This window comes from Sebastes umbrosus, chromosome 24, assembly GCF_015220745.1.
Source record: "Sebastes umbrosus isolate fSebUmb1 chromosome 24, fSebUmb1.pri, whole genome shotgun sequence".
Lineage (NCBI taxonomy): Eukaryota > Metazoa > Chordata > Actinopteri > Perciformes > Sebastidae > Sebastes > Sebastes umbrosus.
This window is the reverse complement of record NC_051292.1, coordinates 8,968,707-8,993,376: the sequence shown is the minus strand read 5'-3', so window position 1 is coordinate 8,993,376 and position 24,670 is coordinate 8,968,707. Positions and strand designations below refer to the sequence as shown.

At 40.2% G+C, this 24,670-nt stretch overlaps 2 protein-coding genes and 1 long non-coding RNA gene across 6 annotated transcripts; all 3 read left to right on the top strand.

The window, feature by feature from the left end:
- The first annotated feature begins 905 nt into the window (after positions 1-905).
- On the top strand, positions 906-16,355 carry jam2a (junctional adhesion molecule 2a). 4 transcript variants are annotated; one of them, XM_037762052.1, is made up of 11 exons: positions 906-1,207; positions 7,599-7,664; positions 7,840-7,950; positions 8,768-8,917; positions 9,001-9,188; positions 9,398-9,500; positions 11,054-11,161; positions 11,275-11,287; positions 13,150-13,221; positions 15,159-15,192; positions 15,402-16,355. In XM_037762052.1, the coding sequence occupies exons 1-11, from the start codon at positions 1,156-1,158 to the stop codon at positions 15,438-15,440; spliced, it is 936 nt and encodes a 311-aa protein (XP_037617980.1). In that variant the 5' UTR covers positions 906-1,155; the 3' UTR covers positions 15,441-16,355. The 4 variants fall into 4 exon arrangements, with proteins under 4 accessions (XP_037617980.1, XP_037617979.1, XP_037617982.1 ...); XM_037762051.1 differs by having other exon boundaries at positions 11,272-11,287; XM_037762054.1 differs by lacking the exon at positions 13,150-13,221 and having other exon boundaries at positions 907-1,207.
- Positions 16,356-16,752: 397 nt separating this feature from the next.
- On the top strand, positions 16,753-18,736 carry LOC119483966. The gene is made up of 4 exons (XR_005205877.1): positions 16,753-16,892; positions 18,253-18,372; positions 18,476-18,586; positions 18,688-18,736. It is a non-coding gene; the product is annotated as an uncharacterized LOC119483966 (long non-coding RNA).
- A 76-nt stretch (positions 18,737-18,812) lies between these two features.
- Positions 18,813-24,386, top strand: LOC119484023 (multidrug resistance-associated protein 4-like). The gene is made up of 4 exons (XM_037762582.1): positions 18,813-18,853; positions 18,913-19,113; positions 19,445-19,502; positions 24,211-24,386. The coding sequence occupies exons 1-4, from the start codon at positions 18,813-18,815 to the stop codon at positions 24,238-24,240; spliced, it is 330 nt and encodes a 109-aa protein (XP_037618510.1). The 3' UTR covers positions 24,241-24,386.
- Positions 24,387-24,670: the final 284 nt, after the last annotated feature.

Sequence of the window (24,670 nt, the reverse complement as noted above, 5' to 3'; positions counted from 1 at the left end):
TCCTCCCCGCCCCGCCCCATGTTGGTCTTGGACACATGAAAAGGAAAAATAAATTAAATATGAATAAATTAAACTAATTAAAAAAAGTAAATATTTAGAAAAATAAAATGAAATAAGAGAAAAAAAAAGTATATGAAATCAGATAATTGACTTAGCAAAAAAATAAAAGAATAGGGAAATAAAAAGTGTGAATGCTGACATGTACATATGGTTGGAAGACTAGAAAGGCGCTATATAAATGCAACTCCATTTAACACAGCACCATTTATAAAGTTGTAATCAGTGACTATTAATTGGAAGGCCTATGAATTATTTATAGAGTGGTATAACCATAATTAATTAGCATGTTTTTGGGTGCCGGGTTGCCAAACGTTTAGACAGTCTTCTGGAAACACCATAGTAGTTTCACATGTTGGTAATCCATTAATAAATGTTTAACAAGTTGTTATAAATAGAATTTCATATGGTCCATGTAGGCTATCAAATAGGCTTTTATCACAATTTAAATGCTTAAAACTGATCCATAAGTTAGTAGTACATTATGAATAAAGCCATTATAACTTATAAACCATTTATGATATAAGGGGTGCCTTATTAACAAGACTTAAAGAAAGATAAACTGCAGTCTCTAAATCATTAGAAATAGAAAATATGTTCTGTTTGGAGGGAAATTTGGACTTTAAATGTTCCATATGGCTTCCAAATCATAATCTATGCCATTCGGTAATATTTAAACCCCTCTGTGGGGTCAAACCGGGTCCCACTCGGGTCTACTAGGTGTGATCAATGCCACACCTTGTTGCCATACCCATCATGACTCCTGTTATGTGTCCAGTTGTTCGTGCAGTGCGCGTCCTGGCCACCGCGCTGCGCTCTGACGCGCTCCACGCTCCACCTCCATCTCAACCTCAACCACATCTGAAACACACACACACACAACCACAACCTCATCGCTTCTCTCTCATACTCCGCTCCGTTCTCTGGTCGGTCCGATCTGCTTCTTCCTCTCTCCTGGAGTTTATTCAGTTTTATTCCCTGGAAGCTGGATGAATCATTGGAGAGTTGTGAACAAGTGCGAGCAGAAAGCTGAGGCTCCTCGCTGCGTCCAGACGAGAAGACGAGACTCCAGAGCCAGAGGAAGAGTTGTGGAGGAGAATGGAGCTGGGGACGTCCCTGTATCTTCCTATTGTTATTCTACTGATGCAATGTAAGTGACTAATGGGAACTATTCATTCATTCTGCTTCTGTGTTTGCATGCTTCTCTCTGCAAGATAAAGCCTGGGAATAGATGATTTAAGTGCTGGATAGCAGCTTTATAGTGTATTTTAACTCATCTTGTTACTTTTTATTAATGATGTACATCCTGGGATCTATACTTTGCACACAAAAAAGTCATAAAAGTAATTTAATTTGGTGCCCTAGACTTAAAATCTTTTTTTTAACAAGTGACTTATTCCTATTTTTGAAAATAGTGGTTTTAATAATTGGCATTTTCTTTCATTTTTTTCCCCCTAAAAAGATTCAAAAATTGAAAATATGAATTTGCATTGGAGTTAAATATAATATGATAAAATAAATATAAGTTAAGTATGAAAAAATATAAAGAAATAATTTATTTTGGACTCTTATTTTGTTGTTTACTGTTATTCCGCAGTCCCCCAGTTTTTGTGTTTCCATACTTCTCTCTGCAAGATAAAGCCAGGCAATAGATGATTTAAGTGCTGGATAGCAGCTTTAGTGTATATATTATTACTTTTTATTAATGATTTATTTTTTATTCAAAATGTACATCCTGGGATCTATACTTTGCAAAAAAAAGTCATTAAAGTAATTTAATTTGGTGCCCTAGACATAAAATCTTTTTTTTTAACAAGTGACTAATTCCTATTTTTCAAAATAGTGGTTTTATTAATTGACATTTTCTTTCATTTTTTTCCTAAAAAACATTAATTAATAAATTAAAAGACTAAAATATGAATTTGCATTGGAATTAAATATAATATAATAAAATAAATATAAGTTAAGTATGAAAAATATAAAGAAATCATTTATTTTGGACTCTTATTTTGGTGTTTACTGTTATTCCCCCAGTTTAGTTAAAGCCCCTCTGTGTGAGTGGGCTGTAGTGTCTGTGCAGCCTCGCTGGGTTCCTACAAGTTGGCCCCTAAAGTTGCGTTTGGCCGGGTGCCACCTTAGGGTGTGGGCGGCGTGGCGGTGGTGGTGGTGGCAGGTGGGCTCCCTTTTTGGCAGAAGAGGTGGCGTATCCGTGCATGAGGTCAGCGGTTGGATCACCACCAGAAACTTCAAACTGTTTTTCCTCGTGACGAGGTGTTTTCAGAGCGGAGATTGGGGGACGAAACAGCAAAATACAACCTATTTCTTGAAATAGCAAAAAAAGGCCCCTAACTTTCCCTGATGGAAAGGAGGAAGCTTTTTAGGACTCCAGGGGAGAAGCAGCAGCGGTGTGAGATGGATGTGATGAGACAGTGAGAGTGACGCAGATTTTACTCCACATTTTGCCACCTGTCAGGTCACAAGTTCACAGAGTTGTGTGTGTGTGTGTGTGTGTCCAGCCGCGCTGTGGACAACCTGACAGAAATCACTCATCATCTGGCACACAAGATAGGTGTCAACAGTTTAACAGAGCAGCTTCAGCTCTACTGAACGCCCGTGGAGTGTATTGTTTAAAAAAAGAAATGAAAGAGGAAATGTTTTGGGTGGGTCTCTGTGGCAACATCCCCCCCCATCTCTACCGCTCACACTGACTCACACACCGTGCCTGCCTGAGACAGCTGTTGCTCACAGGGCTACAGTCATACAGAGAGGCTTTGTTTGAATGGCGAACACACACACACACACACACTCACAGTCCTCCCTGTTTGTCTCTGTACCCCCACAGCCTTGAAACGTGTGCGCCGTCCACACTCCCCGTTATCTACATCACCCAGCCAGACAGGATACGTCCTACGAGTCCATCTCCCTTCCTCTTCCATTTGTCCTGTTAATTTGAATAAGTGCCTTAATTATTACTGCGCCATGCTTTTGACCTCGCCACAGCTCCTGGCAACACCCACCCCCGGTCTCGGTAACACTCTGTACGGACCCCGTAATGAGAGTAACGCTGCGTGCCAAGGAAGCGAGCGTGCCATTTTTCTATTTTTTGCTCAGGCGAAGAGGGTGGCTGTCCCTCTGAGAGTTTAAAGCTGTCGCAGTGTTTGCTTGATGTCGATGCCACGCACGAGATGTGTGCGTGTGTGTGTGTGTGTGTGTTTTTGACGCCTTTGTCTAGACGTTTGCTGTGCTTCAAAGCCACAACAGGCCCATTGCAGAAGCATTTTGATTACCTCGATGGCTGTATCTGATGCCATATTGGAGGATCATCAGAGACCTGCTGCTACAGAGCACATGAAAACCTTTACTAGAAAGTCCAAGGAATTTTCTGAATCCCATTTCAGTTTTTAGATTCATACTCATTAAAATCTTTTTGGTGTTGTCAAACTTATGTTATATGACTTGATAGGGCCACCAATTTGTGGTCAAGGATGCTCGGCTCAACAGCTGCCCAAGTCTGGCATGCCTGTTTCCTGCACTCATGATTAGTGACACGGCACAATTTTGGGCTAATTCCGGGTGCCAAATCGGGAGCCGATGCTCAGTCCATATCTGACCAAATTTGGCAGCCATTTATTGTCCAGATCACGATCAGTCCTCAAAGGGAAGTGTGCCGATGTTAAGCCACAATCAGCCCGACTCGGCTGGCTAGAGGGTAACATTAGCTAAAATACCTCTCTACTAGTAAAAAACTATTTTTCTTTTGCAAACCACTGAACCATTTTATGTTTGGGGCCAAAAATGTTTGGCTCAACAGATAGCCCGAGGCCGGCACGCCTGTTTGCCGGACTCAACAGATAGCCCGAGGCCGGCACGCCTGTTTGCCGGACTCACTCCTGATGGGTGACAACCATAGAATGTATAGAATATGGACGTAGTCTCCGTGACGTCATCCATAAAAAGAGCCATTATGAAGCAGAAAGTGAGACAGCTTAACTCCAGACTAACCCAAAAATTGGCAAAGAGGTGGATCGTTGGTGGAGCTGAGGCGGGTTGGGTGATGCAGCAGAGCAGACTGCTTGCAGCCCTCAAAGTTACGCCTAACTTTAAGCCTTAATATAATTTCGCTATGGAGATTGACTCACTTTTGGAGCCATCCTCAAGTGGCCACTTGAAGAACTGCAGCTTTTTAGCACTTCCACGTTGGCTTCATTTCTCAGCACCAGAGGTTGCCTCTTGGTGACAACAGCATCTTGGGGCTAATTTCAGGTGGCTATGATGGTCCAAGTCTGGCTGTTAACTGGAGCTCACAGCCAACTGTGCCGACACTCTGCTGGGTATACGCTGGCTAATGCTAAACTAGGCTGAATGGAGGCTTGAAATCAGTGCCATTTTAGTCCATGTTGCATCGGTGTCATTTGTAGACCTTTAGGTGGCTATTTCTTCTAATTAGTACAGATTCAGGTTTTTTACATGTTTATTTTTTTCTGTGACGAACCCGCCTCCCAACAATAGACCGTTGTTTAAAGGAACAGGATCCGTTTATATCTACATACGGAGCCGGCCGCCATGTTTCTACAGTAGCCCAGAACTGGACAAACCAAACTCTGGCTCTAGATAGGGCCATTCACGTTTTTCGCCAGCGTAGTTCTCCTACATGTGTAAAAATTTCACTTGGTTGCAATCTGCAACCTCACCGCTAAATGCCACCAAATCCTTCACACTGCACCTTTAATTTCATGTACTTTAAACTACATGTGTGAGGCTCAACACTGAAGTGACATCCAGTGCTCAGTGGGTCAACATTTACCCCTAATCCCGAGTAACATGTCTTGTTGACTTCTTGGACAGTAGGCCTTTTTCATTTAGGAAGCTACGCCACGTTAACATTACCCACCATGCAGTTGTGAAATCATCCGAACAGGCCATGTGTTCATTGTCTGCCTCGACGCCTTTATAGCTAATTGAGGCCATTGGAGCTGACAGTGCTCATAGTAGTGGAGCACAGTGAAAGCACGACTCAGGGGCGGCGGGACCTCGCATGCAGAACCGCTTTGCTCATTTTTTTTTGACGCGTGTACTTTTGTGTGCGTCAGTCAGTGCAGCGGTGAAGTGCGGGCATGTTGTCAGCCCTGCTACATCTCTTTTTTCTCAAAGAGGCACCCTTCAAGGTGGCGGCAGGCCTGGTCTCACACTATGTGACAAGAGCTTCTCCCATTCACAGTCCGACTGTCTGAGAGGATCTCCCTCGCCTTCAATCCCACTCTCTCTTTTATTCATGCTTCTGCAAGTCTCTGCCCTCCCCTCCGCCAACCTCCACCCGCCTCGCCGTCCTCCACTCCACTTCATTTGTATTCTATTCTTAGGGCCCGCTCATCTCTCCTTTGTCGCTCCTCCTCGTCCCTTTTTAATCTCATTGTATCTCCCTCCTTCGTCTTGTTCATCCTTTAGTGAGACAATGCTCCTCAGAGGGTGTCGAGGTACGCGAGCCAAGGCTACGATGATAATCCTGTTACGCCGCCGCAAGTCAACACATGGCAAAGCGAAGGGGAAGAGGCGGCGTCTGCGGGGAGAGCGTGCCGTTTTAATTCACTTAGCCCAAACTAAGTGAAGCTGGTGTAAATTGAGCCAACTTCAGGAAAAGCTTTTAAAAAACTTACGCCACATTTGTCAGTTGACATTATTATTGTATAGGCTGTTGTTTATTTAAAGGCTAACTTAAAAATAGCTGTAAATAAGAGCGAGAGAGACCTTTGGGGTCTGCTTTTTATAAGCTCCAGTTTTCATCCTTCATGTTCTTTTCCACACTTCCTGCCCTTTGTTTCAACTTTCCCTCCATTCTTCCACGTCAGCCTGCCTTCACGGGAGAAAACGTCTGCAATAGTAATCCAGTAACAATGGGCCCACACGGGAAGTTACTGACTAACAGGAAACTGGTCACAGTACTCTCAGTATACATGTTTTATAATGCCATGCCGTTTGCAGGAACAATGGCCGGAAAGGTAAATAGATGACTCCAGGGATGATGTATTTTTGTAGTCCAACCAGGGAGTTAGCATCGCCCTGGTTCCCTCGAAAAGCCAATGGGATTTTTCCATTGAGTTTAGGATTATCGCAGAAAATAAGCTCTGAGGCAAACCAACGTTTATGATACTTTTACGTTTTGTTCAGTAAGAGATGGAAAAACTAATAGAAGACACTTCTGATCAGGCACAAATCTCCCCATTGTGTGATTTATTGTCTACACAGATGTAACCTGGTAGCTGATGTCATGATTCAGAGAGTTTTTTAAAGACATTTCATAGAAGTTATTTGCTAATTATCATCTATTTATCAGCAGACATGGAAATTAAACAGATCAATTAACTTTGTATTCTTTTTCCTGGAAATGTATTCAATTAATTACCAGCTATTGGGAAATAGCGAAATATAATTATTAAATAATATTTATAATAAAGTAACATTCAATGAATTTTGAGGTAAATATTGGGGTAATTTGGCAGTAATTCCGTAGAAATTTAAAATAGGTTACTTTGCTAAGTATCACCTAATTACCATGAAATTTGCAGACCTGTAAAATAAAGTGTTACCCCGCCTTTTTAAAGACACATAAAGGCTTCAAAATTCATCGTATATCGTAGAACAAAACATTAAAATCTCTTCAGCTTGTGTTAACCGCAGACCTTATTTCAGGCATCTAACTAAAAACCCATTGACTTCCAGACGGGGGGAACCGAAAGTTTTAAAATGCTAACTCATTTCCTCGTTTTGGGACTCCTTCCTGTAGCACTCAATGTGTGTTTCCTGTGGGAAGATATTAAGCTTTTTTGCTTTCAAGAATGTTCATTACGCCAAATTAAAAGTTGTTTTTCATAGCCCTTAAAGTTCTGAGTAAGTACCCCTTGAGGCCCATTCAACATTTATTCTGTAATTTCAAAAATGCATGGCCTTCAGTCTAAAAAATCATACTTTCGGGAGATGTTATAGGCGTCCGTGCAGCAGCAGAAAGCAGAAGAGAGTGTTTACTGCTCTTATTCCCTCAGGTAACCTTCACCCACGTTGAACCTTTATTTAACAACAGGACGACTGGACAATAATCCTCCACGTAAACCAATCAGCACAAAGGAAGGGCATCTCTTGCTTCCTCTTCCTGTTTGGACGCTATCGGTGACACACTGATTGTAGGGGAAACAAAACACGGACAGTGTGCCATCCGCCTCTTTTGCTAATGCCGCCGTCCGCCTCATACATCAGGTTAATCTGGTGAGATGCTTGCTTAAGTAAACATACGGCGGGCTGCTCCTTAACCCTGCTGGATTACAGCGGAGGAGGGAGTAATCCTGCCCTTTACTTCACATCTCCTGGAGAACTGTCTCAGACGGCAGACCAGCCATTAAGCATTCTCCTCTTGCAGTTGGCGGGCAATGTGGAGCACTTTACCCAATTCACCTTGCCCCCTAATGGATGACAAGCGATATTGCGTTCTGAAATGCTCTCACTCTTTTTTTTTTTCACCTCCCTCCCCTCTTCTTCTTCTTCACCTCCAGGTTCCCCCTCCGCTCCCGTCACCGTGTCATCCGACAAACACAAAGTGGAGGCGCAAGAGTTCAAAGGTGAGGCGGAAAAAGCATCTCACTGTGGAGTCATTTCTCCCCCTCTGCTTTATCAGATTCTCTCTGACAGAATAAACCATACGGCTATAAATAGACCGAGCACTGATTGAAGGCTTTGCTACTCTGCCATAAATATCTCATTGGTTCCCTTTTCTTTTCTTTTTTTTGTTCCCAGACGCGGTGCTGTCCTGCACGTTCCGCACAGAGATAGACCAGAACCCGCGCATCGAGTGGAAGAAGAAAGGGAAAGATGTCTCCTTCGTGTACTTTGATGGACACTTCAAAGGTGAGGAAAGCAGCCTGTCGCTCTTTATCCCCCCCGAGTGACAAGCAGCGCATTTGTTTTAATCAGCTTGCAGTACCAGCTGGGAGGCGTTTGGGTGATGAAAAAACACCACCTGGATGAGATGGGAATAATGGATAAACCGTAAGAGATGTTTAAGCACAGCCCATGCGTCTCAACCTGTCTCGTATGCTTGATCCCTCTCCTTTGGATGTGGATTTAATGATGGGGTGAAATAAATAATGAATCATAGAGTAGCCTTCACCCGGTCGGCCTCTTTTACACACAGAGCAGTTGAGCCTGACGATTTTCTCAAATATGTCAAGCCTCCACTCAGCCTCCATTCAGCTCAGTTGAATGAAGAAACTAAAAGTATCTCGTACAAATCATGAAAAGTCATGAAACGCACTCTTCCACCCACTGGCTGGATTATCCGATTAGGGGGCCCTGGGGCAACACTTTTGCTGTTACAGGCTAGCCGGTATGTGATGTAAATGTACACTGTAGCCTCCAAGATCCTTTAACTACAGTGTAAACTAGACGTGTCTCCACTTCCTCCCACTGTACAAAAGTGAAGCCAAAATATCTATGACAGTAAACTGAATATCTTTGAGTTGTGGACAAAACCAGACCTTTTTCAGGACGTCATCTTGGGCTTTGATCGTCATTATATCCTGAAGTCTGAATCTTGCTTCATTGTGATCTGAATGTAATGTCTCATGTTTATATGGCAGTAATGTGATTTACTGTATGGCTTTAGCCTGCAGCCAGAGAAGACATTTCCTCCTCCGTCTCCCTGACCTTCTGTCCTTTCTTTCAGCTCCGTTTGAGGGCCGGGCGACCATCGACGGGGCCACGGTGACGCTGCATAGGGTGACCCAGGAGGACGCCGGGGAGTACCGATGCGAGATCAGCGCTCCTCGCGACTCCGTCAGCCTGGGCGAGACCAACGTCACGCTCAAAGTCCTGGGTACGACTGAAAGATGATAAAAAAAACTAAAGGAGATTGACTTTTTCCAGGTTTTGCTTATGTTTCTGTAATGTTTCCTCCAGTGCCCCCCGAAACCCCGTCCTGCGAAATCCCCAGCGGGGCGGTGACAGGCTCCGTGGTGCTGCTGCGCTGTAGGGACCGGCACAGCATCCCGCCTGCTAAATACTCCTGGTTCAAGGACAGCGTGCCGATGAGCCCGCCGCGCCACGCCAACGCCACATATCTAATCAACTCACAGACGGGAGTACTGGTGAGAAGCGTGCACAGATAAGAGACACAGGGAAGTGTGTATTGGGGAAATAGTTTACACTGTCTTCGCTGCCTTATCGAAAGAAGCGAGGAAATGATTCTGTGGAGTTTTGTTGATAGAGCTCTTTGTGTGTTTCTGAGTCTTGCTCAAGGACACTTGAGCATGCTTCAGTTAAAAGCTAACTAAGCCATCATCATTTTCTTCTGCAGGAGTTTAAATCTGTAGCCAAAGAAGACACCGGTCGATACAGCTGCCTGGCTTCCAACGGAGTGGGGTTGCCCCAGATGTGCGAGGGCAAGCACATGACGATAGGTGTGTGTGTGTGTGTTTTATGTGTGTGTTTCCACACTTCTTCCTGCCTCTTCCCCACACCTTTCAGCACTGGAGAAAATCAGGGATGCAGTGGAGAGGAAAAGCCTCCTGTTTCACCCTGCTGCTAAAATCTGTTTACAAAGCAGCTTAAAGAGTAACTAAACCCCCCACACCACTACCGACGTATATGGAGATTTAGTAGTGTTGTTGATGGATACAGGTTCAAATCTTGACCCTTTAGTGCAGAGTATTGTAATTCTACATAATGTGTTATATAAAACCAACCTCCCCAACGCCTCCCCCGAGAGGAAAGGATTAGTGAAGAGTAGCCGTTACTAGGGATGCACCGATCCCACTTTTTCAGTCCTGATACCGACAGAGATATCTGGGCTTTGGGCATCGGTAGATATCGAGTACCGATCCGATACCAGTGTTTAATGAATAAGCTGTATGCCTCACTGTGTGGAAGAGACTGGATCATTTATTTTTATTTTTACCAGCAAAAGGCTTATTTTACAATTCAATTCCAACGTGTATTAACATAACTTTTTTTGTTTTTAAAACAAATATTGAAACCAGATAAATAAAATAAAATAACATAATAATTAAAGAAAAAAAAATGTGTTAATGATATATTATTGACATGAACCTATCCTTGTATCAAATGTACTTCAACTACATAATAATAATAATATTAATTATAATAATGAGTAAATGAAAATATAAAGATACATGAAGATACATTCAAAGCAATGATTAAAATAATTGAGAAAAATGAATAGAACATTTAAAAAAAATGCTTTTCTAACTTTGTAAAACAAAATTTAAAAAAATGAACTTAACATAAATTTATTGAATTGTTATTTATTATTAAAATAATAACATCGTACACCAACAACTTGGCAAATCTTCAAAATGAACAGGAGTTACGATTCAGGTGTAAACCTTTTTAGTGCAGCAACAAATTGGTCAAATAGGAATGTCAGTATTTAATATATATAGTATGTATATAAATGTAGAATTGAATTTAATAGATCTGCCCAATTGTCACGATATCCGATCCAGCTATTTCAGTCAGTATCGGCCCGATATCCGATCCGGTATCGGTATCGGTGCATCCCTAGCCAGCCGCTAAATGGGTAAACAACTTAACGCTTCATCCACACACTTTTCTCACAGCGTAGGAAAGAACTATTCATTTTGGGACAAATGACGTAGTCTAAAAGTATGTTGTATTCTCAGGAAAGGTATTCAGCTTGCTAATAAATTACATAATGTACTCTAGGCTAATGCAAGCAACCATTTTATGCACTTAATGAATTATACGAATGTCAGTGGAGTGCAGGAAAAGGCATTAGACGGAGTTCCGTTAAAATATGGCCTTCCTGTTTATGTTTGGAGATGTAATGGTTCCGGCTGTTAAGGACTTCATATATTTCCCCGTCTTCTGTGACTTATTGCTTCAATAAAACAGAGAGTTTTTCTCCATCTATCTACCGCTGCATATGGAAAACAGACCATAACTCAGCCTTTTATTCCCCTCTCGCCTCCAGAGGACGTCAACGTGTCGGCCGTGGTGGCGGCGGTGGTGGTGATCTGCCTGGTCGTCATGGTCCTCGCAGGCGGGGGATTCCTCTTGCACCGCAACGGGTTCTTCAGCCGTGAGTTTGTCTCTTTCGTTCAGCTGTGATTTGCGGTCAGCGCATCACAATAAAAAAAATTAAATAAACTGTTTTTTCTCTCTTCATGCTCCTCCTGACTCATCCATCAGCAGGACACAGAGGAAGGTAAGAGCTCTGTGATTGCATTAACATTGATGTGAACAAACACGGGGCTAATACCCTACACACTTAAAGATGGGAGGGAGGCGGGGGTTGGTTTGTTGTTGCACTTACAGTCCTGTGTGCTGAGTCAGGACTGTACAGAGTGACAGCTGTGGCTGTGTGTGTCCGAATGTGGTTTTTGAGCCACAGCAGCGCCTGTTTCTACGATGATTGGCGCCAACAGATGTTGTTTTTTAAATTGATTGCCACTTCCAAGCAGACATGCATCTGCTGAATTCATGTCAAAATGTACCAAGACAGATGATCTAAAAATGCAGGCATGTAAAAGGGGGGGAAGAAATAATCAGCGCAACATAATTATGGAATAATTACTGAGGAGGACAATATCGGCGGTAGAAAGAATTGCAGGCAATTAAACAGATTGGATGGGTAATTTAAAAATGGATTATTTCGATATGGAGGAGATTGAAGGATGAGACTGTGGCACGGCAGAGGGCTGTTAGTGCGGTGCGTTTACACACAAGAGTGGCCGTTTTGATGCTTGACTGGTTGTTGAGCCAGAAACCGCAGAGACGTGAATGCGTGTCCTCGTGTGACTGGCCTAATTCGCTTGACTTTATGTTATTTGATTACTGGCTTGTTACGCCGCGCAGCGTTTGATGGAGAGTCATTGTCGGAGCTCTCCTTGAAGCCGATGCGAAAGCTCTTTGTCTAGGTTAAAGTCTGATGCTTATCCCGCTGAGCTAACTGGAGCTGTCAGTGTCAACTTCCTATTTATAGAACAGGCTTCTTCACAACGACTCAAAGACAATGTGACATGATATCTGATGCACCAATAGGAGGCACAAGTTAACAAAGTAGGAACTGGGATTTAGCAGAAATAATGGTCAAGGGGAACCTGGTTAGATGGATGAATGTTATATCACTATAACACTAGTGACCAGGGTCCAATTTTAAGTTGAGGGTTGTTGTGAAAAAGGATAATTTGGGCTTTTTTTTTTGTTTTTAGGATCTTAAATGTCCCTGAAAAATACACCTAACTGTCCATGTGTACTCTGATGGTTACATTACGTATCCGTAACTCTCTCAGCTAGTGTTTGAGGTGGATATTTGAAGAAATATACTACTAATAGTTATGTTTTTATTTTGTCAATCATAAGAAAATCTTAAAATAAATGAGAAAATCGTTGCAGTGTATATTAAAATACTGTGTGTGTGTAGATTATATGTATATGTATGTATATACATTTATATGTACATGTATACGTATATGTAGATGTGTATATGTATACTTTAATGAATGTATACCCAGCTACAATAACTTCCACAGCTGTAATACAAAGCTGAAAAAGAGCCAGTAGAAAAGAGTCAAACAGGATTTAGACATTTTTATATATCCGGGTTTTGGATTGCTGCATGTGATTGGCTCACCACTAGACCCGCTCACCCCCAGAATTTTTATTCCAGCTCTGCTGCATCACGATTGGCTGCATGTCAGTGCAGGTTTGTCACCGTGAACCCTGTTTGTGTAAACGTGTGCGTATCATTTCGTATCGTAAATGTGTATTTTCAGGGTTGTTTTGTGAGTCTGCATGTTGCCACTTGTGCCGGCAAATGTTGTGAAGGACAATTTACAGGCACAAGTAGCAACATGCAGACTCACAAACAATAAACCCTTTGTCTCAAGATAGATTATCTCAAGAAAGACTCCAGAAATACAAATTTTACCCAACTAGGGTTACGGCGGCACACTTGGATTGAGTGACTTCATACTAATGACCCCTCCACCCGCTCCATTAAAGCATGGTGTGCAGTGTGCCCCCTCTTGTTAACCCTTTTTAAAGCCAACACGCTGACCCTTACAGGTCCTTTTGGATCTCCCAGTGTCATGGTGCAGCCCACATCAGCAGCCAAACCCTGCACAGAACTGAGGACACGTGAGTGTGACCCTTAGGCTGACAAACAGATATGGAAGCAATTAACTGCCATAGTAATTTGAACAATTGCGACAATTAACCATGAATGAAAACTTCAATAATTTGACATTTTGGTAAATATGTTTGGGCTACTCTCCTGTTAGGCAACCAGCAAAAACTCCACAGAATCAATGCACCTGGCCAAGAAATAGTTTGGTACATAACCCCCTGTATAACCACAAATTGTCAATTTTCACTTGTTTTTAAATGGTTTAAACAAACAAATATGGTAGTGAGTAATTATTAATTACTTTAAACCTAACATTGATTGATTTCTGGAAATTCTTTGAATACATTAAGATAATAACAAACACCACTTGAAAATAGCTACAGGAAATGTCAAAGACTGAAATTCAAAACCACATCTATTGAGATGGTTGTCAAATTAAAAATATTTCAATGCTATAAATTCAGTGCTATTTATTTTCCAACATTGAGTTTGAGATGTTGAAAAACACGGCCATTAACTTTCTTGTTGAGAAATTATTTTGGCTACTTTTTGCTTCCATAGACAGACCAGCAAAGAACCAGTGACTGTAGATACGCTCAGTTGCCACTTTATTACGTACACCTAGTTAACCACCTGAGTCGACTGTCTTTCAGAGGCTCTAGTAGGTTCAGTTCTAGGGCTAAAATAAAGCTACAGATATGATATAAAACTAAAAAACCTAAGGAATTATCAGTATCAACCATGATGACCATTACTCCGCGTGTCCGTCCTTCCATCCGTCCTTCCGCCCTTGCGTCTAGTCTCACTTTTGTTTCCTGGGCAGAACTCAGAAACTATTTAACTTAGGAACTTCAAATTTGGTATGCTGGTTGACAGTGTGGTGTAGTTGTGCCTTTTGGGGGTTAGAAGTCCAGGGTGCCCAACATTTTTCGAAATTTTGGCCAAAAACTGTGATCTTTTCGACTTCAATTTTGTTTCCGAAGCAGAACTCCAAAACTATTTTACTTAGGAACTTCAGATTTGGTATGATGGTTGACAGTGTGGTCTAGTTGTGCCTTTTGGGAGTTAGAATTTCAGGGTACCCAAAATGTTTTTAATTTTTCCAAAAGGACAAAACCTTTGGCCCTACTTTAGTAGGGGTCAAGCAGTGCGCGGTGGTATGTGAACCATGCTCGCTTTTGCCTTGTTTTCACCTATTCTTAAATGGTGTGTTTGAATATTTCTGCATACTGGGGTCCATAAACAGTCTTGGAATTACATAAATTGGGTATCACTGTAAAGCTGAGACTCTTGTGGATCAAATGAGCCCAATTGCATTCATGTGTGATGATGTTAGTCCCCGTTGTAGCCATTTTATTGTAGTGTGACCATTTTTTGAAACTATACACTTTTACAATTAATTAATTCATTCATGTTTATTTCTGATTTCTGATTTGAAGAACTTGACACACAGTGCTGAGCTGCATCTCAAATTAATCTTCAGGTTCCCAGCTTTCAGATGTTGTACACCACTTCTATATGACACCTCTCTGTATACAAACTGCATCCTCCAAAATGACCACATAGTTGAATCTGAAAAACGTTCTAACCTTCGTGAAAGTCAGATTTATTACAGGACTCTTGTATTAGACTGCATCACTTTGAGCTAGATGTACCTAATAAACTGTCAAATGAGTGTATACTGACTGTTAATCAAATGCCCCGTCACCAACACTTTCTGACCTTACACAGTCCTCTCTCCACATCTTAATATAATCCCGCTCAGTCGCTTGAGAGTTCAGAGTCAGACTTTCCTTTTTTACCCAGTGGGATGTTTGCCATGTATGATGTGCATTATTAATGCAGGGCAAGATATGACTCAGGATACAGCTGTCCGCCTCGAGTTTCTTCTCTTCTCTGTGACTGTGTCAAACTGTCCAATGTGCTTACCCGTGTCTTTGTCTTTCAGATCCAATGTCAACTACATCCCTCCGCCCCAAGAAGTAAGTGTTTTTTTTATATTTCCTTTGTCCTCTTCCTCCCTACACCCCTCCTCTTCCTCTCCCTCTCATGTTAAGCTGAGCAAAGCGCTGACTACGCCGTACTTAACCTAATGATCGTGCTGCGTTTTTGATTGAAATCACGCCGCCGTCACCTCGAGAGCCATAATTCTGAAACAACTCAATACTTTCTTTTTTCTGTGTCCCCTCAGCCCCAGGATTTCAAACACACCCAGTCATTCATGCTCTGAGAAGCCGGCCTTTCTTCGAGATCACCCCCCCCCCCCACGTGATAAGGTGCCAAACACTGGATTTTCTCTCTGGACTCTGAACGAGCTCTCGATCTTCCAACATATGTTCATTTCAATCTCTACCACTCCTTTTTGGATGGCAAGAAAATGTCTTCTTACTCTCTCTTGGCGCTGTGTGGGTCACATAAGTCATTGGTGTTTTCTGCTCTTATGGGATTAAGTTCACTTTCATGGTGTTCTGCTCCCCCCTGGTGGTCAGAGTGTGAAAATCCAATTGATCTTTTTCTGAACAATCCAGGGACTAAGGGAGACTTTGTTTCTTCCCTCTGCAGGCCAATCGTTTCAACTTTTCTTTTTTACCAAAGACTGAAATTTAAGGGATTTATTTTGCTTTAAAAGATTGAATCATCACAAGGGAATTGTGCGTAAAGCCATAGAGAAAGCATTACTTTCAATCTACTCAAACGTAAATGTAGTTTACCTCAGCATCTGCCAATGTTTTGTCTACTGTAACACTGGGACCCCCAGCTTATCAGTGCCACACAAGAGTCTTCTTAGTGACAACATGAAACCAGACAAAGCCAGTCCAGGAGACCAGGGAGACAATTATAGTGAGACCAATCCCATTCCATCCTAATGTGCCTGCATGGTCTTTTTATATATATATAAATATATATATACACACACACATAAATATATACCTTGTGCCTTTTTAATTTGTCATATTTATCTAGGGATCACACTTTTTTGTAAAGAACTTGCCTTACTTTTTTCTGTCTTTATATTTTTGTGCCACTGTTTATCAATGTTTTATCGAAATGGAGTGTCTGTTTTTAGACAGTGTGTGAATGGATTGTTCAGAGTTTTATTTGAATGGTGTATCAGTAATAAAATGTTTTTCTATTCAAAACGCTACTTGCCGTTATTTATTGTGATCACAATTGCACAAAATAAAGTACATTTACTCAAGCACTGTACTTAGATATCATTTTGAGATACTTTTACACTTACATTCCACTATTTTTATTTGATAACTTTAGTTACTAGTTAAGTTGCAGATTCAGATTAATTATACCAAATCATATATCTTTGTAGAGTGAATATCTTTGTGTCACATATCTTTGTACAGTGATACAAGATATATGACACAAAGATATTCACTGTACAAAGATATCCCAGGTTGTATCTAGCCCGTCTAACTATTTATAAAATAAACCTATATATATATATATATATATATATATATATATATATATACATATTTTATATGTTCTATTTAATAAATTATATATTTTGTGCAAATAAATAAAACTAAACAAACAAACACCCCTGTGCTCCACTCCACTTAGTACAGTCTGGCTCCCTCTTGTATTAATTCAATTGGATTCTTCCACTTCCTGTTTGTCAGTCGGACCTTTGATTGGGAGGCACCGGAGCGCGTGCTTCAAACAGGTGAGACTAAAACAATTACAAACAATCCAACAACAACAACAATCACTAACCAGGGATGCAAACAACTCAACATGTTTAAACGAGGAGCGTCTTCACTGTTTGACAAATATTAGTAAAATAACTGATAACAGAACTCAGTAAGAGTTGCATTGATTGATTGATTGATTGCTTGCTTGCATAGACCGGAAACAGCTGTTGGAACTTGGTGATTGTGCAACAGGCACTTTGAAATTTGACCTATTTTATATGAATGCAGTATAAATGTGTTTTTATTCTAAAATGGTGTATTTGAATATTTCTGCATACTGGGGTCCCTAAACTGTCTTGAATTACATACATTGTGTATCACTGTGAAGCTGAGACTCTTGTGGATCCAATGAGTCCAACTGTATTCATGTGTGATGATGTTAGTCCCCATAGGAGACATTTCATTGTAGTGAGACCATTTTTTTAAACTTGACCTCACTGTATAAAATGACCTGTGGTGACCTCTAGGATAATCACAGCCTCATGAAACTTTACAGCCACAAACTAGAGACCTAGAGCATTCAAGCTTTCCTAGCTAGATTGACAATAAGGGGCTTTCTGAGCAGTTTACACATTAGAAGTGCTCGCCATCCAGTAGCCAAAAAATGCAATTCTTGCAGAAAAGATATTCACTGTACAAAGATAGATGACACAAAGATATTCACTGTAAAAAAGATATGTGACACAAATATATTCACTGTAAAAAAGATATGTGACACAAAGATATTCACTGTACAAAGATAGATGACACAAAGATATTCACTGTAAAAAAGATATGTGACACAAAGATATTCACTGTACGAAGATATATGACACAAAGATATTCACTGTAAAAAAGATATGTGACACAAAGATATTCACTGTACAAAGATGGCAAAGGGGGGTGGGGGGGTATGAGATGATAAGTTGAAAGGTGTTTTAATGATACCAGTATATTTATTTATCATGTAAATATATTTAATTTGCACTGTCAGTGATATAGGTCAGTAAGTTAAGTGTTGTTCTTGATCCCATTTAAGGGTCAACCATAGACCTTTGCATGCCCCCCACCCTGGCCTTGGGCGCGGGAACAGCTTTACCCTTCGCCCCCCCCCCTGACGGCGGTCCTGAGTCCCTCATGTGGCTCACAGGTGGACTGCAGATATAAATATTAAAAGCTTATGGAAGAAATTCTGCAAATGGATTTGGTGATCCTAATAAAATGTCTTTGGGATTGACTGATGTACAGTATGCAGGCTGGACACTTGTGAAATGTGTTGAATCAGATGACAACAACCATAATGTGTGTGATATTAGTGATTTGAAATGGCTTTTTTTTTCATGTGTCCTGCAGCTCGGAGTCCAGTGTTGTCCCACCTGTCGTCGTCTCTTCAGGGCCTGTGGACCATCCGAGCCTTTGGAGCAGAGGAGAGGTTCCAGAAAGCCTTCAATGCCCAGCAGGACCTGCACTCAGGTTCTCCTCAGCCTCAGCACCTTTACATTCACTGCTCATCAATATGAAGCGTTTGTGAGCTGCGTCAGTGCAGTGTCTATAATCTATGTCCTTGTCCTTACAGAGGCCTGGTTCCTGTTGCTGACCACCTCTCGCTGGTTCGCTGTCCGTCTCCACGGCATCTGCTCCATCTTTGTTACCGTCACCACCTTTGGCTGCCTGCTGCTCAGAGACCGTAAGGAAGAATTTTAATCTTTTAATATTAAAGTGATAGTTTGGGTGTTTTGAAGTGGGGTTGTATGAGGTTCTTCTCCATAGTCAGTGTTTTACCTACAGTAGATGGAGTTTGGAGAAGCAGACAGGAGTACCAGCACGGGAGCAAAGCAATGTACTGCTGTGGACGGGGCCGGCAGCAAAACACATTTTAGAAACATGAACAAAATCTGCATCAGTTTAAGTGTATGCTATATTTAGAATATAAGGAAGGCTCTGGAGGAGGTCAGTATCCAATCAGCACACTCCAGCAGTTGATCTTCTAGCTCTCATTGTGGTGTGCGTCAGGCAATCTCTCACTCGGTGTTCCCTGCAGGTGCAGCTGAAGTCCGCGGTGGAGGAGCTGCCCGGGCAGTTGGAGACGGTTCTGGCCGAGTCGGGTTCCAACTTCAGCGTGGGCCAGAGGCAGCTGGTGTGTCTGGCCAGAGCCATCCTGAGGAAGAACCACATCCTGGTCATCCACGAGGCCACGGCCAACGTGGACCCCAGGTACTGCTGACACAACTCACCTCATTGGCATAAAATGCATGCAGTAGTACTGTGTACTCCGTTTTTATTCTTCCTATTAGTTTGTCTTCAAAGCTTCCTGCTGTAGCTGCTGGTCCTGCTGTAGCAAACGTGCAGTGAAAGCAAGTATGTTGGTGCTTTTAGACGTAGCTCTGATCTGCATGTAAGAAAAGGGAGGCATTTTTGCACCAGTTACAAACTCAAAAGATCACGCCAACAAAAGTCTATTGTTCTTATCAAAGACTTTATTCATTTTACTCGTGGCTCAGGTAGTAAAATGCATTTCTTTAACATCTCTACCGTGTCTCTGCAGGACAGATGAGCTGATCCCTCATCGTCTCAACACCATCATAGACAGCGACAGGATACCGGTGAGTCCTCTTACTCATAGATTCTAGAAAAGACTACTTGTTTATCATCATAGTATGTCATCAAGTCATGTAGCGTTATTGCATAGAGCAGATTAGTAATCAATCATTACTTTATATCAAAATATGGATCTATAACTAATAACTCAAAATTAGGAATCATAAACCCATGAATTGTCGTAAAATGTGAAGGAGAGTGATGACAGTCAGCAATCACAATTCACCCTTATATTCAATTCAATTATTTCATTTAGGACGGCACCCAATTTTGAAAAAAAACAAACAGGGAAAACTTCAAAATTTCATATTAATTAATTAATCAATTGAGTCTCGCTTGCTACAGGGTTCTTGCGCATGGTGAACATTGATTTTAGTTGTTTATAAACACACAAATCAAGTAACCAAGTTCTTAATAAATTTAAATGGTTATTTGACTAACTACTTTACCGTACTACTAACAGAAAATAATTCAATAAATGATAAAGTCATAGTATAATATGTCAAAAATATCATAAAAAAGTCATGATTTAGTATGCATATAAAAATGTCATAAATAGTAATCGTATAGTATGTCATAGTACAGAATTCCATAAAAAAGTCATAGTATAGTACGCTATAGTATAGTTTGTCATTAAATGTCATAATATAGTATGTCACAAAAATGTCATACTATAGTATGCTATATTATAGTATGCCATAAAAATGTCATGGTATGTCATAATAAAGTCATACCCTTACCCTTCGCCCCCGCCTGACGGCGGTCCTGAGTCCCTCATGTGGCTCACAGGTGGACTGCAGATATAAATATTAAAAGCTTATGGAAGAAATTCTGCAAATGGATTTGGTGATCCTATTAAAATGTCTTTGGGATTGACTGATGTACAGTATGCAGGCTGGACACTTGTGAAATGTGTTGAATCAGATGACAACAACCATAATGTGTGTGATATTAGTGATTTGAAATGGCTTTTTTTTCATCTGTCCTGCAGCTCGGAGTCCAGTGTTGTCCCACCTGTCGTCGTCTCTTCAGGACCTGTGGACCATCCGAGCCTTTGGAGCAGAGGAGAGGTTCCAGAAAGCCTTCGATGCCCAGCAGGACCTGCACTCAGGTTCTCCTCAGCCTCAGCACCTTTACATTCACTGCTCATCAATATGAAGCGTTTGTGAGCTGCGTCAGTGCAGTGTCTGTAATCTATGTCCTTGTCCTGAACAGAGGCCTGGTTCCTGTTGCTGACCACCTCTCGCTGGTTCGCTGTCCGTCTCCACGGCATCTGCTCCATCTTTGTTACCATCATCACCTTTGGCTGCCTGCTGCTCAGAGACCGTAAGGAACAATTTTAATCTTTTAATATTAAAGTGATAGTTTGGGTGTTTTGAAGTGGGGTTGTATGAGGTTCTTCTCCATAGTCAGTGTGTTATCTACAGTAGATGGAGTTTGGAGAGAAGCAGACAGGAGTACCAGCACAGGAGCAAAGCAATGCACTGCTGTGGACGGGGCCGGCAGCAAAACGCATTTTAGAAACATGAACAAAATCTGCATCAGTTTAAGTGTATGCTATATTTAGAATATAAGGAAGGCTCTGGAGGAGGTCAGTATCCAATCAGCACACTCCAACAGTTGAGCTTCTAGCTCTCATTGTGGTGTGCATCAGGCAATCTCTCACTCGGTGTTCCCTGCAGGTGCAGCTGAAGTCCGCGGAGGAGGAGCTGCCCGGGCAGTTCGAGACGGTTCTGGCCGAGTCGGGCTTCAACTTCAGCGTGGGCCAGAGGCAGCTGGTGTGTCTGGCCAGAGCCATCCTGAGGAAGAACCGCATCCTGGTCATCCACGAGGCCACGGCCAACGTGGACCCCAGGTACTGCTGACACAACTCACCTCATTGGCAAAAAATGCATGCAGTAGAACTGTGTACTCCGTTTTTATTCCTCCTATTAGTTTGTCTTCAAAGCTTCCTGCTGTAGCTGCTGGTCCTGCTGTAGCAAACGTGCAGTGAAAGCAAGTATGTTGGTGCTTTTAGACGTAGCTCTGATCTGCATGTTAGAAAAGGGAGGCATTTTTCATCTGGTAATTAAAACTGTATCAAAACATAGAACATCAAACCACATCGAACCACTAGTGCAGCAGATACAAACTCAAAAGATTACACCAACAAAAGCTTATTGTTCTTATCAAAGACTTTATTCATTTTACTCGTGGCTCAGGTAGTAAAATGCATTTCTTTAACATCTCTACCGTGTCTCTGCAGGACAGATGAGCTGATCCCTCATCGTCTCAACACCATCATAGACAGCGACAGGATACCGGTGAGTCCTCTTACTCATACATTCTAGAAAAGACTACTTGTTTATCATCATAAAGGTCATAGTATGTCATCAAGTCATGTAGCGTTATTGCATAGAGCAGATTAGTAATCAATCATTACTTAATATCAAAATATGGATCTATAACTAATAACTCAAAATTAGGAATCATAAACCCATGAATTGTCGTAAAATGTGAAGGAGAGTGATGACAGTCAGCAATCACAATTCACCCTTATATTCAATTCAATTATTTCATTTAGGACGGCACCCAATTTTGAAAAAAAACAAAACAGGGAAAACTTCAAAATTTCATATTAATCAATTGAGTCTCATAACCTCAGGGTTGCTATGGAGTTCTTGCGCATGGTGAACAGTGATTTTAGTTGTTCATATACACACAAATCAAGTAACCAAGTTCTTAATAAAATTAAATGTTTATTTGACTAACTACTTGACCGTACTACTAACAGAAAATAATTCAATAAATGATAAAACAAAAGGAATAAAATGAATAAAGGATAATTGAAGGAACACATATAAAAAGTCATAGTACAGAATTCCATAAAAAAAGTCACAGTATAGTACGCTATAGTATAGTTTGTCATTAAATGTCATAATATAGTATGTCACAAAAATGTCATACTATGTCATGGTATGTCATAATAAACTCATATACAAAGTAATAGTATAGTATGTCATAATATAGTATGCCGTATAAAAAGTCATGGTATAGTATGTCATAAAAAGTCATAATATAGTATATGGAAAAAAGGCATAAAAAGTCATAGTGTAGTATGTCAAAAAAATAGCCATATAGTATGTCAAAAAAATCATTAAAAAGTCATAGTATAGTATGTTGAAAAAAAATTAATAGTATAGTATGTCAAAAAAATAATCATAATTTACTATGTCAAAAAATGTCATAAATAGTCATAGTATAGTATGTCATAGTACAGAATTCCATAAAAAAGTCCCAGTATAGTATGCTATAGTATAGTATGTCATAAAAATGTCATATACAAAGTAATAGTATAGTATGTCATAGTATAGTAGGTCATAAAATGTCATAGTATAGTATGCCATATAAAAAGTCATGGTATAATATGCCATAAAATGTCATAGGTTTTATAAAATATACAAATTTAAATTTATTGTTAAGTCTTGATGGTTGAGTCCCGTCCGGGAGTCCCGTCTGGGTCATAAAAAATCATAATATAGTATGTAAAAAAAAAATACTCATAGTATAGTATGTAAAAAAAAGGAATAATATAATATGTCGCAAAAATAAAAAACAGTCATAGTATAGTATGTTGAAATAATTCATAAAAAAGTCATAGTATAGTGTGTCGGAAAAAAAAGTCATAGTATAGTATGTCAAAAAAATCATAAAAAGTCATAGAATAGTATTTAAAAAAATAGTCCTACAACAGTATGTCAAAAATAATTATAAAAAAACATAGTATAGTATGTCGCAAAAAAAAAGTAAAAGAATAGTATGAAAAAAAAAAATAGCCATAATATAGTATGTAAAAACAATCATTAAAAAGTCATAGTATAGTATGTGGAAAAAAACATTAAAAAAATCATAGTATAGTATGTCAAAGAAATAGTGATAGTATAGTATTTAAAAAAAATAGTCCTACAACAGTATGTCAAAAAAAAGTAATGGTGTCAAAACAAATTCTGAAAAAAATATAGAATAAAGAATAGTAAGTAAAAAAAATAGCCATAATATAGTATGTAAAAACAATCATTAAAAAGTCATAGTATAGTATGTCAAAAAATATAGTCATAAAGTATGTAAAAAAAATCATTAAAAGTCATTGTATAATATGTTGAAAAAAAGTCATGGTATAATATGTCGAAAAAAATTAATAGTACTGTATGTCGAAAAATAGTCGTAGTAGAGTATTTCAAAGAAATCATAAAAAAGTCATAGTATAATATTTTAAAAAAATAGTCCTACTAGAGTATGTCCAAAAAAGAGAAAAAAAACAAAAAGTTATGGTATAGTATTTAAAAAAATATATTAAAAACAAAATAGTATAGTATGTCACAAAAAAAACATGTAAAGTAATAAATATTATGTAAAAAAAAAACAACATTGTATAGTATGTTGAAAAATAGTCATAATATAGTATGTAAAAAACAATCATAAAAATGTCATAGTATAGTATGTAAACAAAGTCATTAAAGTCAGAGTATAGTACGCTTTTCCTGTGCGAGTATTTGTAGAAGTTACTCTATGAATGTGATCATGGTTGTTGTTGTCGTAGTATTTGTAGAAGTTACTCTATAACTGTTGTTTTAGAAGCTTTTTTAGAACTGTAATCATAGTTAGTGTTTTAGGCTCTGATGTTTGTGAATGTGATGCAATTCTCATGTCTTCCTTCTCTTCTTTTCTCCCCAGATGAGAGCAGAGTCTTCTGACCACGACTGAGGATGACGGGGTTTCTTCATCCACGTCTTCGTCGTCTTCTTCTTCTGCTGAATGAATGCAGACGGTGTACCCAGAAGGGTGGGAGGGGGTCATGCAGGAGAAATGCAGGGGTTTTTCAGGGATTTTTCACTAAATAAACACGAAAAGGGAAAAAAGACGCATTTTTGTGTTTCATAACATCTCCGTTCTATGTCTCCGAAAGCCCAGGAGGAGACGCACGTCTCATACTCCCTTCGGTACCTGACACTTACGCAACCCCACTACCCCGGGGATTCGAACTCTAGTTCTTGTGTAACCACACAACCATCCAAACCGAATGTTCCGCCACCAACCCACCAATGCCAAGCACACTTGGATTGTTCTCCTGGTAACTTTGTCTTCGTCATTGTGGAAGTTAGATCTCAAAACTCCCATTATAAGGATCGAACCC

Coding starts and splice junctions, on each gene's coding strand:
- jam2a (XM_037762051.1), top strand. CDS start 1,156: ATGGAGCTGGGGACGTCCCTGTATCTTCCTATTGTTATTCTACTGATG. Junction 8,918..9,000: donor CGTCACGCTCAAAGTCCTGG/GTACGACTGAAA, acceptor TGTTTCCTCCAG/TGCCCCCCGAAACCCCGTCC. Junction 13,222..15,158: donor CTGCACAGAACTGAGGACAC/GTGAGTGTGACC, acceptor TTTGTCTTTCAG/ATCCAATGTCAACTACATCC.
- LOC119484023 (XM_037762582.1), top strand. CDS start 18,813: ATGCTATATTTAGAATATAAGGAAGGCTCTGGAGGAGGTCA. Junction 18,854..18,912: donor GAAGGCTCTGGAGGAGGTCA/GTATCCAATCAG, acceptor GGTGTGCGTCAG/GCAATCTCTCACTCGGTGTT. Junction 19,503..24,210: donor TAGACAGCGACAGGATACCG/GTGAGTCCTCTT, acceptor TTTTCTCCCCAG/ATGAGAGCAGAGTCTTCTGA.